General features: G+C 34.8%; 1 protein-coding gene across 5 annotated transcripts in view; it reads left to right on the top strand.

Moving 5' to 3' along the window:
- Positions 1 to 13,423, top strand: part of LOC131159277 (origin of replication complex subunit 3) — a 96,213-nt gene that overhangs the window by 65,419 nt on the left and 17,371 nt on the right. For 2 of the 5 annotated variants that reach the window (XM_058114029.1, XM_058114027.1), the window contains exons 15-18: positions 3,090 to 3,217; positions 6,235 to 6,411; positions 9,098 to 9,223; positions 9,792 to 10,210. In XM_058114029.1, the coding sequence (XP_057970012.1) occupies positions 3,090 to 3,217; positions 6,235 to 6,411; positions 9,098 to 9,203 (411 nt within the window). In that variant the 3' untranslated portion in view covers positions 9,204 to 9,223; positions 9,792 to 10,210. Of the gene's footprint in view, positions 1 to 3,089; positions 3,218 to 6,234; positions 6,412 to 9,097; positions 9,224 to 9,346; positions 9,389 to 9,791; positions 10,211 to 11,056; positions 11,250 to 13,423 lie in introns of those variants that run through there. The other 3 variants (XR_009137775.1, XM_058114028.1, XR_009137774.1) reach the window with 3 other exon arrangements.

Raw genomic sequence — 13,423 nt, 5'->3', positions numbered from 1 at the left:
GATTTGGAAGGCGAGACAGAGGAAGGGACTCATCAAGGTCAACAAAACTCAAGGAATTAGAGTAGTATGGTGTATACTCAAAAAAGGTGACATTAGTAGAGACAAAGAATCGATGTAAAGTAGGACTATAACATCAATATCCCTTTTGAGTATTGGAATAGCCCAGAAAAATACATTTGATAGCACGAGGATCCAACTTATCGATTCTTGGAGATAACTGATGGGCAAAGGACACACAACCAAATATACGAGGAGGAAGGGAGAATAAAGGAGTCTTAGGAAAGGTAGCTGAATATGAGATTTTATCACCAAGGACAGAGGATGACATTTTATTGATGAGGGAGCAAGCAATGAGCATCACTCCAAAAGACTTTGGGGACGTTCATTTGATACAATAGGGTACGAGTGACTTCAAGAATATGTCTATTTTTCCGCTTTGCAACTCCATTTTGTTGTGGAGTGTGGGCACAAGAGGATTGATGGATCATACCAGAGTTAGTCATATAAGCATTGCATTGGATACTGAAGTACTCCTTAGCATTATCACTATGAGGTGTCCTGACCGGCATATCAAATTGTCTTTATTTGGGAATAGGAAGCACAAAAGATATCAAACAACTCGGAGCGATCTTTTATTAAATATAACCAAGTCATCCTAGAGTAGTCATTAACAAATGTAACAAAGTATTGAAACCCCAACTTTGATGTCACACGGCTAGGACCCCAAATATCATAATGGACAAGCATGAAAGGACTAACCACCCGTTTGTCGACACAGGTAGCAAAGGGAACACGATGATGCTTGCTTAATTGACAGGACTCACACTCAAGATTAGACTCAGATTTCAATGTAGGAACTAGTTGTTTCAACTTGTCCAAGGATGGATGATGAAGGCAAAATGGATTTGAAGTGGTGTAGCTGCGACTGTGCAGGCAATGGGTGGAGAAGGCGACTCAAAGTAGTAGAGTCCACAAGCCTCACATCCTATGCTACCCGTATTTAGATCCTAAATAAAGGAATTAGGAAGGAATGTGACAGAACAATTTAGTGACTTTGTAAGCTTACCAACTGACGTAAGATTGAAAGGAGATTTAGGAATGTATAAAGTGGAAGAAAGAGAGATAGAAGGAGTAGGATTTACTGTTCCTATCCCCTTACCAGCAATAGTGGACCCATCAGAAAGGGTAACTTGAGGGAGATTTTTAGGATATTGGAGATCAGAAAAGAAGTTGGTTGCACTTGCTATATGGTCAGTGGCAGCAGCATTGATAATGCAAGGACTAGTAGGAAGGACACCAAATGACATGCAGGCTGTAGGACTACCTTTCTAGGCAAAACAAGCAATGTGATAAGATGCTTGTTGAGACAATTGATAATGTGGAAACCTTGAATACTTCTCCTCTGATATAGTCATAGCACGCGGTTCACTCAAACAAGTGACTAACGAAGGAATCATACTTTTGGGATTTGCAAACACCATCCCAACCTTCACAGACTTAGACCAATGATCGTAAGATTAATTTTTGGAACAATTGGAACGACCACGAACAAGGTGACCCACCATGAACAAGCCACAGATAAATCAGTACAAGGCTGCCATAGCACCAAGAAACTCACATGCAGCCCCAAGAAAGCAACACTCTGCATTGGAACAATTGGAGAGGTGAACCACTGAAAACACCATGAAAAAAATAGCCAATGACCTTGGATGCAGCCCCAAGAAAGCAACTCTGCCACAGCCTCACACAAAAGAAAAAAAAAAAAGAAAGAAGAAGAAGTGTATGAGCACTGCCACTGCCCCAAGAAGGTCACCAATGACTGTTACTAACACCAAACAACAATTAATGAATTACCATGATTGCATTGTCACAACAAAGATTGGATCTTGGAGCAAAAACACATGGCCAACAGCTTGATATTTTGGTATATGGAAGGAATTAGGATTGTGGATCAAAACCAGCAAATCCCACTGTTTCAGACCCAATAAACTCAATAACAATTGATAAACAGCTTCACGAAGCATCAAACAACCATCCCTTGGGTGCCGCACTGCCACGGACGAGGTGAACAACTCACCGATGGAGATAGCACTGCCATAGCCTTGCAACTGAACATATGAATGCTGCCACGGCTAAAAAAAAAAAACTCACAAAGAAGCCTTCACAAGCCTTGAATAGGCAGTAACGGAATGTGGCGAGTGCATGGTCAGAAAAGGTTGAATTTTGGAGCAAAAAATTGACCTAACAGCAAGATAATATAGTCTAGAGAATGAATCAGAGCATGGCAGAGGGGAAAAAAAAAGGGTGGGAGGAAATTCACTCACGTGCCGGCACATGGGGTTGGCCCTGCTGACATTTGGTTGGCGCATGGAAGCGTGTAGGGGGTTGTCCGGCAATGGGTTTTTGTGGGGTGAGTCATCAGGGGGAGGGGGGGGGGGGGGAGGGTCTGTTTATGAGTGTATGGTTGGTTTTGTGAAATAATATGGGATGGAGTTGAATCTAGGAAGGACAACTGTAGAAATGGTGTTTTTCAACGACAGCTGAGAAGAGTAGGGTTTAGTTTGGATCACGCTTTGATACCATGTTGAGTAATTAGGTAAAATGGAAGACCTAAACTCAAGGATATATCTCTTCCTCTATTTATAATATATGTACAATTGGAATGACTATAATACCCTTACTAACTCACACTTATAATTCCAAAAGACTAAATAACTATTAACAATTTTTTTCATTTTTCTTATATTTTTTTGGGTGGACTTCATGTCCTCCTTCATTGTAATTTCGCTTTCTCTATTTAATATACCTTATTTTATTATCCATAAATAAATAAATAAATAATTCTTCCATTTATTTCTTATTGGAAAAAAAAAAATGAAATCACGGACAGGTGCATTAAGTCCTGACAATGAGGATGCACAAGGATTATTTGTAGCAATCACCAATCAATTGATCTTTAATGTGCTGTTTCAAACTCATCTTTGATTGAACTACTTTTGTTTTGTATGAATTTAACATGTCAATCATTTTCAAGCATTTTAGAACTGAATTTAGAATTCATACTAATGTCTTTGCATTTCTTATATCAGGCCTTAATAGGAGACCCTAGAAAAATAATTCAACTTGATCTCCTAGAGTTCCACAAAATCCTGCACTGTAGCTGCTGCAGCAAGAACGGCAATATTCTGTTACCATCTATGCATGATACCTCGATTATGTAAGTATCCTCATTCCTCATTTTTTCCTTAAAATAGAACCCCTGTAAAACAGTGCAGACTATTTTGAATGACCATGCCTATGCCATGAAATCACACTTGTACTACTAGAGAAGTGATTGTTGTTAACTAAAGAGATGGAATTGTATCCACAGAAAAGAATGTAAATTGTTGGCTAGGAAAAAACCCAAGGATTTTTTTTAAAATTTTTTTATTTGAGGGGTAGGGGTGTGTTGGAGTTTCTATTCCAAGTAACTAATTAAAACAATGCATAGAGGCAACGACTAATCAAGGTTTTAAATAGCAGTATCGGGTAGCGTAACCTAATGGTAATGGGTGTAGTGGGACATAGGAGTAGCAAATGTTACATAATAGGAAACAAGTGTATCGGTTGTGAATATTTTTCAAGCACACACAACCTTATGTATAGTGATAAATTTGCATTTTTAAGCTCTTAACTCTTCTCGTCTAGAGTTTTGTACTTACAATTCTTTAGTTCAACTTACTAACATTGTGTAGTACGGAACAAATTTTACATTTTTATCAAACCGCTATTGACAAAAAAAATTTATATGCCTACACACACTTTTTTCACTTTTTCACTAATCATGCTTGATAAATTAATTAATAAAACAAAATTCATTATACACCCCAGTAATCTATTAGGCACATAAGACATATAAATAATACAATAAACTAAACAAATTCTATTATTTTATTTGTTATAGTAATAATTTTAGACTAGCAAGTTGTATTGTGTAACTAAAAGTCTGTAACCTACACTTTATCACTATAATATATAATCATAAAATTTATCATTTAATAAATAATGTACTAACAACTTGAACAAGACAAAAACTAGGAAAGAAAAGAAGGTTGAAACTGAAAAATATAGAAAAGAAAAATCAGATTATTATCAAAATAACTTCTTTTTAACAAAATGGTGTGTGTATCGAATTATTAATTAATGCATCTCTTGTGAAAATTTAGAGAATAATTTGTATCATTATCATCGTCATTATAATCCCCCCTTCCATGTGGCTCATTGAGAATAATTGATAAAAAGAGGAAAATAAAAATGTGAAGAAAAAGTAATATATATATATATATATATTGCTGTAACAATCATGTCGCAGTTGTGTAACAGCTCTCACGACTGTTATGTAATGGTAGCTGGTCCATAAACGCCCGGTAGTGAATTTTCTTCCCACGAAGCAAGGTGTAACGGTATTGGGGACCCAAAAAACCATTACTTAACAGCATTGCATAACAGTTGTGGCCTCTATTTAAAACCATGCCTAATAATTACCTAAGAACAAACATGAATTAGCAGAGAGAGAAGGGAGAGTGACAAGCTCAATTTCATAGTGTTTAGGTCATATCTTGATCCGTGGCTCCTCCCCAAAGCTCTCTCGGTCTTTCAACTATGAAATCAACATTTACACAAGGATATCTTGCACATGGGATACCTGGTGTCTTGGTCCCAACTACAACAATGCTAGGTTCTCAACCCACAATAACAAATGTGAGAGAAATATCTCACAATCCTGATAAAGAAAGAATGTGCACAACCCTTTGGACAAGAATCTCTCTCTCGCTCACAATATAGCTGTTGGAAATATAGAAATTTAAGAACAACAACAACAACAACATGAACTACAAGCTTGGAGTCCTACTAGGTGGAGTCGGCTGTGTGAATTCTTTTTTCTCCAATTCACCTAATCGAGAGCATTTTCCTTTAATAGATTAAGGGCTATTAAATTCTTCCTTACTATCTCATTTCAAGTTATTTTAGGCCTACCCCTACCCTTTTTTCATGTTAGAAACAATAACTAACACTCCTTAGAAAACAAAATTTAAGAACATGAAGAGTAGTAAAATTATAATTCTCACAAGATCTCAACACGAGGGGTCTACTCATTTTGGTGCTCATTTTGATTGTTCACAAAACAAAAATCGTGTGCATTTGAGTTCATCTGATGGTATCATAAATTCGAAAATAAGCATTCAAATATGAACAGGACATAACCCACATTGCACATGGTAATATGAGCAAGCTACCTTGGAGATCATCAAGACAACTTTAGTAAACATTAAAAATTCATTCAAAACAACAATTTCAGCATTAAAAGGTAGCACATGGATTTTGTAATATGGTTGATTGTTTATTGACTTAAAAGTTGGAAGCATGTAGGCCCTTTTGATATATATATATATATATATAACTTTTCTAGTCTTTGTTTAAAGGATTTTCTGCTGCAAGTACACTTTCTTTTTAGTTGCGGATCTTTGCCCAAGATCACTTTGGAATTATCAAAATATTGCCGCCAATGAAATTTTGTACTTTTCTCGGTTCTTAATGTAGTAGATGATTCTCTAGGTCCAATGTGGATTTTATTACTACGAAAAAAAAATGAACTTTCTTTGGTGGAGCATTGTGTTGTAATTCAGCATGATTTTACTGCTGTGGCCAAGGACATTTTCATGCCCAAGGACATGACTGATTTTATTATTAGAGTTTTAATGGCATTCGATTTTTAATTTTCATCTTATATGTTCATAATGGCATCTTGAGGTTTCCAATCCTCCCGTCAATCTTTCCCATTACCTTTTATCCCATGAAGAGCATGTTGGCGTTCCTGCACTCTCTTCCCTCACCCTCCCCCTCCTTTACCCATAAAGAGTTCAAATGCCAAGATTTTTCTCTTTTTTTTTTTATCATTACTTCCAATCTGGTCCTATCCTTGTCTTACCTAGCAGAAACAAATTAATCCCTCTCTCATTCTCTCTCTTACACACACACACACACACAAGCCAAAATCTCGGTAAATAACTTCCTTCAGGATGCGACTTCACAGCCAGTGACTTTAATATCCCATTTGAAGAAGCAAGCAAAGTATACAGCATGCTCTTATTACTCGAGTGAAAATTTTTCATTCCCTTTTTATTGGTTCAATTCCTACTGAAGCTTATTGATGTTTTGCTACTTAATGTTGTAATTCAAGTTTAATTATTTCAGGTATACCCTCGCTCTGGAGCATGGGGATCTTATCAATCTGCATGACTGGTATAAATCTTTCAAATCAACTATTCTTCGAGCAAATACCAAACAGAAAAACAGGCTGAAGCTGTCACCATCACCAAAGAAAAGAAAGGGTATTAGTGAATCACAAAGCAGGAGTGAAGCATCGATTCAGTATCCTATTTGGCCTTTTCTATTCTAGAGAGATTTTCTTCTTTTGTTTTGTTTCTTGGGCAGGGTAATCCCAGCTGCTTTGAAATTAAATGATTTGAATTTTAGGTATATTCTCAAACAGTCTAAAAGTTGCCATGCTACAATAATCTCTTTGCCTCTATTATTGTTATAGTTGTAAAGGAACTTCTAAAATCAAGCTTTTTGTGTTAGGCATGAGCATGACATAATGATACCTGTTGGCATGGCCCATGTATGTTCATGATCTTAAAATAAATTTTTCATGACAGCCAAAAACAATGTACATTCTCTAGGGAAAAGAATATAAAAAGAAAAATAAAGAATGTTTTTAACATAAGAATATATTTACCTCCTTGGTTCAACACTTTCAGTAAAAGACTGAAAATTTTTCTTTAGTATTCATTATCTGTATTTGTTTTATTATCTAAGTAATACTACATAAAAATAAACATAGAAAAATAAAATTGAAATTATATACGTGAAAACCACATGCATAAAATATTACAAAGAAAAACAAAGAAAAGGAATATTTTAATATAACCTGTAGTAGGTATTTTGATTCATTGCTGCTGGTTTCAGCACTGGCTTTTAACTTAAATGGTTTCAACCAATCTGCGTTTTCCTATTTTTTCTCTAATGATGTTTTATGTATCATATACATGATGTCACATTTTTTTTAAAAAATTTTTACTCCTAAAATTTTATTTATGAAGCAAATTAATTGATAGATTATGGACATTGTTTAATCATTGACATATCGTAGTTTCTCTGATTTCAAGAATTTGTCTTGTTGGCGCATTCATATTGAATTAAGGTGTCTTGTTTCTGTTTTTAAGCTGTACTACTTTAGTTACATTTGTTACTAAGCGTGTTGTAGGAAACAATGGCTTGCACCTTTCTTCTGCTCATCTTTTCCCTTCTTGTGAGACTTAAGAATCATCCTCATCTCCCTCTCTAATCATGTGAAAATTTTAGGGCAAGTTAAGTTCCGGTTTCTCTTTCTTTAAAGACATTAACTTGTTTACCAGTAATTCATTATTTATCATCTCTAAAAACCTTACTATCAAGATTTTTGAGGAAAATGATCGTTAAAACTGTCTGAAACTTGCTGAAGTAGGTGCAAACACCTTCCATTTGTATGTATCTCTACATTTGGCATTTTCTGGGCTGATTTTGTTACCCAATCCTGCCTTATATAGGGTTATCTCATGTTGAAATTAGATATTGTCAATTATTTTTGGCTTTGCAGCCTTCTACTCATTGATTTTTGCTAGAGCTAGCAGTTGCTTTCATTATACCTGACAAAAATTCCTCAATTTCACTCTTCTTGGCACGTATTTTTGTTTTCTCGTTAGTCATCCATGTCAATCTCAACATCCTCATCTGCGTGCTGGTTATAGACAAGTATATTTTTCACCAGTCAGTATCAAAATCAAGAAGTGTGACTATTGCAACCATATTTTGACCCCTAAAGCAGACTGTTATGAATTGATCACCCATGTCTACTGGTGTAGCCTTACTTCTCATTCCCCTCCTATTCATTTTCTGCCGTGACAGGTTCTTTGTTCTCATTTTCCTTGTACATAAATGAGTTTAAGAATCAGCCAGAACTTGGATATTTTTGGCTCAGTTGTTCCCATTGTCCCATAATTTACTCTCCTCTCCATCCATAAATGATTAGATTCTGAAGTACGACTTTACGCTTCCACAGTCTTACCTGAGTATATTATCAATGTAACACACTATTGGAATTCCTTTTTTCACATGCCTTGTTACATCATGTCATGAATGAGCAGTGCAAAAGATTTATAGCCTTGGTGCCACACGCAGTGGCCTCCAATATCCTACCATTGTTCACATGCCAATTGTGGTCTGTTATTTTATGTTTCTCTCTATTATGATATTGCTATTTTTGATTCCATTTCGATGAATATCTCTCATATTCTTATTGCAGGGACCATTAATTATTTCGCCCTTGAAACTAAAATGTGGGGAACCTTTTTCTTCTCCAAGTTCTTTCGCACCAAATGAAGGGGATAAATTTTTCATTGCCCTGGCATGTAACCAGAATTTTTCTTATAATCTTATTACAGCTTTTGGTCTTTTTACCTTTAATTGCACAAGCATAAATTTTTTTTTCGCGACGCAAAAATAAAGGGTGAAATATAGAGGGGAAAAAAATTTTGTGAACTCCCTGCTGCTGATAGCTTAGGGATGCATGAGATATTTGAAACAAAAACAAGAGCCATTAGGAATTTGTGACAAATAAAATGATGCTGGTAAGGAAACATGGTATGCATCACTCGTCTTTGTTTAAATGAATATGGTGGTTACTTTTCGGTGGAAGTCGAATAATACAAACTTGAGCTGGAAAAGGGACACCCTGGTCATTTATTTCCCATTCTCTTGGACTGTTTTTGGGAGCTGTTATGGTTTCACAAGGAGCAGCTATAAGTATGGGCTCTGTAGGGTTTGCTGGTTTACTATTTATTTGTAGAATTTCTCAGAGATTTCAGTAGAACCTCGTACACAAGGCCTTTGAGCATGATTATTATCAAGAACAGATGTGCATCTAATCAGAACCAAATATTGCTTCTTCTTTTTTTCCCTGATACCATCCATTCTGAAAGGAGATCTTCTTAAAGGTCCTTAACTGTGTTGTCTACAGAGCACAGTTCTGCAGGGCAGTTACAGAGCTCCAGATAGCAGGGCTGCTTCGGATGCCAAGCAAAAGACGCCCTGATTACGTGCAGAGAGTAGCTTTTGGACTGTAACAACTGTAGCCATATAAGAGGTATAATCTGCTTTCCTTCTTTAATGTTGTTTTCTTTCTATCCAAATGTTCTTGGTAGTTTTTATTGACTTATTTCTCATTGCATCTTCATTTGCATATGACCACACCTGGATTACTTGGTAGTTTGTACTATTGGAAAAAATGATTGGACAATTTGCAAATCAGGTCTGCTTTTGCAACCGTCTCATTTCAAATGTTGAGAAAGCTTCTTACACTAATGATATTCCTTGAAACACTAGTGTTTTTTGTTAGCTTATCTATGTCACGATGGTATTTGCATATAATCGGCCATTGTGGCAAAAGTGTAGGGACCCAAAAATAAAAGCGAAGAGGGGAAAGAAAAAAGAGAGAATAATTGTGGACAACTGTAAATTGAGAGCTAGCGGCTATGTTATTCCAAAGTGGAATAGCAAGCACCAAAGTCGCAGCTTTTAAGATTTTAAGGATGGTCCTGCGATAGCTAAAAATTGACACACTTGTTGTACTACGTTTTTATTTTTATTTTTATTATTTTTTTTTTCCAAATTAGCTACTTTGTTTTAAAATATATATACATTTTTTGCTGTAGATATTTGCAATATTCATCATCTCAACTGATCTGTGACTCCATTGAGATAGCCAGTTTCTGAAGCTTGGCCTCTGGGCAGGCTGATTGACTTCTTGAGTTTCAGGTATAAATGTTGAGTCTAATCCCATTAGGGATGCAATCAAGCCCATCGGTGGAGCTTGGTTAAATCTTTTTACTTTTTTTTTTTCTCCCCTTTACACTTCAGTTAGGAGCATGGAGTTTCACTCTCGGATTTGGAATTGTAAAATTTGATTGAACTCAATATAACTTAACATATGTTAACACTCTGTTCATATTCATACAAATCCAAATCCAACACCATGCATTAGTGATTTGTTTCTCAACCACTGATTTGCTGGTTTTTGGTGTAATCAGTAAGCTTCTTAAATTTGAAGGAAAAAAAAAAAAAATTCGTTTCATGTTCCTTTGTTGTCATTTGTTTGGGCCCTGAGATTTTGTATCTTATGAATCAATGTTTATAACCTTGAGTGGTCGACCCAAATTACTATATCTGGAGGTATGAGGTTTTCATATCCTCCATGATATTTGTCCGAGCCTCTGTTGAAGCTTCCTGAAGAAATAATGCAATGTGTGGTAATTGAAATGAAATGAATGAGTTTTAAGTGAAATGAGCATACACTATTTATTTATTTATTTTTATTTTATTTTATTTTATTTGAAAATCTCAAATTTATTGATAGCCCTCACAAACACAGAAACTATCAAAACCAGTCCTGGTAGCAAAATTAAAATAAGCCTATCAAAATTCATACCATTAATTAACTAAACTAAACTAAACATGTCCATATGAAATCCAAACAACAAAAACAAATAACCTGCGGCAATTACTTGCAAAACAAACACCCAAGGAAAATATAGGATAATCAAATGATGACAATTAAAGACGAAGACTTGGAATACTCATCCATATAAATTAGACCTCTTATTTTACTAGACATTACATAACCTACAAGTTATCTTCTCGTGTTGCCTTCCTCGCTTTGATGAGTCAAGTAATTCGTCACCTGATTACCTTCTCTAAATTGGTGCTTTATAGAGAATTGAAGACCTTAAAATTCCTAACAATTCTTAAAAGTTCTATAAGTATCAGGAAGAGCAAATTCCAGATGTGATCCATTCCACAACCAATTTTAAGTTGCTTTCAATACAAATATTCTGATATCCAAACTCCTTGTAGAGTCAAAGGCCATTAGTAAGAGCCTGGAACTCCACTCCATTATTAATACCTGACTCAAATTTTTCAGAGAAAGTGGCCTTAATACTACTTGAAGAGTTGTGGACCACCATCACAAGAACCCGGATTTCCTCTACAAGAGCAATCTATATTTAGTTTCAACCAACCTAGTAACGCTCCGAACTTGAAAGTGGGATTTAGAGTGTTATTCTAAATAAATTTATGATATCAACTGTAACGACCTGTAAAATTTCGTTCAATTTCTCTAATATCACCTGTTATAACCAAACTATTTCATATTATAATACTCACTGATATAGACAACGGAAGACCTCAATTGCAAAATTACTAAGTACTAAACTATCACCTTCTAAAAACAATATTCTCATATGGCACAATTAACATCCTTAAAATTCTAAACTCATTACAACACAATTAAATTGATAACAACTCTAAATAAAATCTTTTGTCTCATCCATGCTTTCAATGCGCACTCTGATTTCTGTTATACTCCTTATAGCATCTAAAAAATATTAGATCATGATGGGGTGAGACACTTCTCAGTAAGATAGAATAAATTATTATCAGTGTGGCAGATGAATTTTTAGTGTATCCTAAGCACCTCCATTAAATAATTAACTTTATCTGACAAATCATGTAAAATTGTACTCATACCTTTATATTTTCAACTCATATTTCCTTCTCAAATCATGCTTTGGTTTACTGAATTTCTTTGTTTACATAAATCTACATATATGTGTTTCCTATATTAAGCATAAACATTTGCAATCTGTAACTCATTCCTATATAATCAAGACTACACATTTCCTCGGCTCAATAGAGCACCATAAACATATTCAGTATCGTGACTTAACAAAGCCCATAAACATAATCAGTATCACGGCTCAATAGAGTACCATAAACATATTCAGTATTGTGACTCAATAGAGCCCATAAATATAATCAATATCGTGGCTCAACAGAGTACCATAAACATAATCAGTATTGCGGCTCAACAGAGCAACATGAATATAATCAGTATTGCGACTCAACAACACACCATAAACATATTCAGTATTGCGACTCAACAAAGCACCATAAACATAACTAGTATCGCGGCTCAACAGAGCATCATAACCATAATCAATATCGCGGCTCAACAGAGTACCATAAACATAATCAGTATCACAGCTCAATAGAGCACTCTGAACATAATCAGTATCGTGGCTCAACAGAGCACCATAAACATATTCAGTATTGCGGCTCAACAGAGCACTATGTACATGTTCACATTTCCATATACAACCTGTCATATCATATCTTGGCATGAAACCATCATATCCTAACTCGACATATAGTCGTCATACCCTAACTTGGCATATAACCGTCATATCCTAGCTCCCCAATACTCTCTACATTCCCTGAGATCAGTACAAACCAAAAATTTCATTGTATAATAACATAAAAAGCCAACATGTTTATTTGTGCAGTAAAAACATTCATTCTCATGTCACACAAATTGAACGTTAATCCATAATATGGTAAGTTGCCCGAAAAAAAATATATTTTTACTGAAAACTATGTTCGTTCATTTCCATTATTGTATCTAACTCAACATATGTATATTTCGGGTAATGGAGACGATTAACTTACTCACTTTGGTTCTTCCCAAATACCCATATAATAATAATAATAATAATAATAATAATAATAATAATAATAATAATAATAATAATAACTTAAAATCGTCATGATCATATGCTTGATTATTAGGAAAATTGTATATAACATTTCTATAAGCACATGCTCCGTTTTAATCGGTTCATCCTTAAAAACAGCTGACATAATTTATTCCCCTTACTTGATTCCTAGAGAAATGTTTGCAGACATCCTAAAGCAGTGCCTGCGGCGTTCGCATAAATCTCTGTATTCACATACCCTAGTTTAATCAGCTCAATCTCGGAATAATTACTATCCTAACATCCCTAGGCTCACACACTTCCGTTAACCTATTAAATTCTAAAGAAAACACGGGTATGATCCACTTCCCATATTTAAATTTAATTTCTAACATATTTAAAAATATCAATATGATCAAATTCCCGCAATTTAATCTAATTACAAAATATTTCTAAAAATTCTATTTAATCAAATCCCTACAATTTAATTTAATCACAGGAATATTTCCAAAATTTAATATAATCAAATCCTATAGTTTAATTTAATCCTAGAAATATTTCCAAAAACCTAATATAATCAAATACTACAATTTAATAATTAAATACTAGAATGTAATCAGTTAAATTTTTTAAAACAACAAATATAATTTATATTCCTCACCTTAGCCTTGTAGTAGTATCTAGGATCCTCAAATCAAAAATCTGCTTCGATTAATTTGATCAGAATCGAAGCCGGGACCTTGTGGTGGTGTCTGATG

Source organism: Malania oleifera, chromosome 7, assembly GCF_029873635.1.
Source record: "Malania oleifera isolate guangnan ecotype guangnan chromosome 7, ASM2987363v1, whole genome shotgun sequence".
Lineage (NCBI taxonomy): Eukaryota > Viridiplantae > Streptophyta > Magnoliopsida > Santalales > Ximeniaceae > Malania > Malania oleifera.
This window is presented reverse-complemented; position numbering and strand designations above follow the sequence as displayed.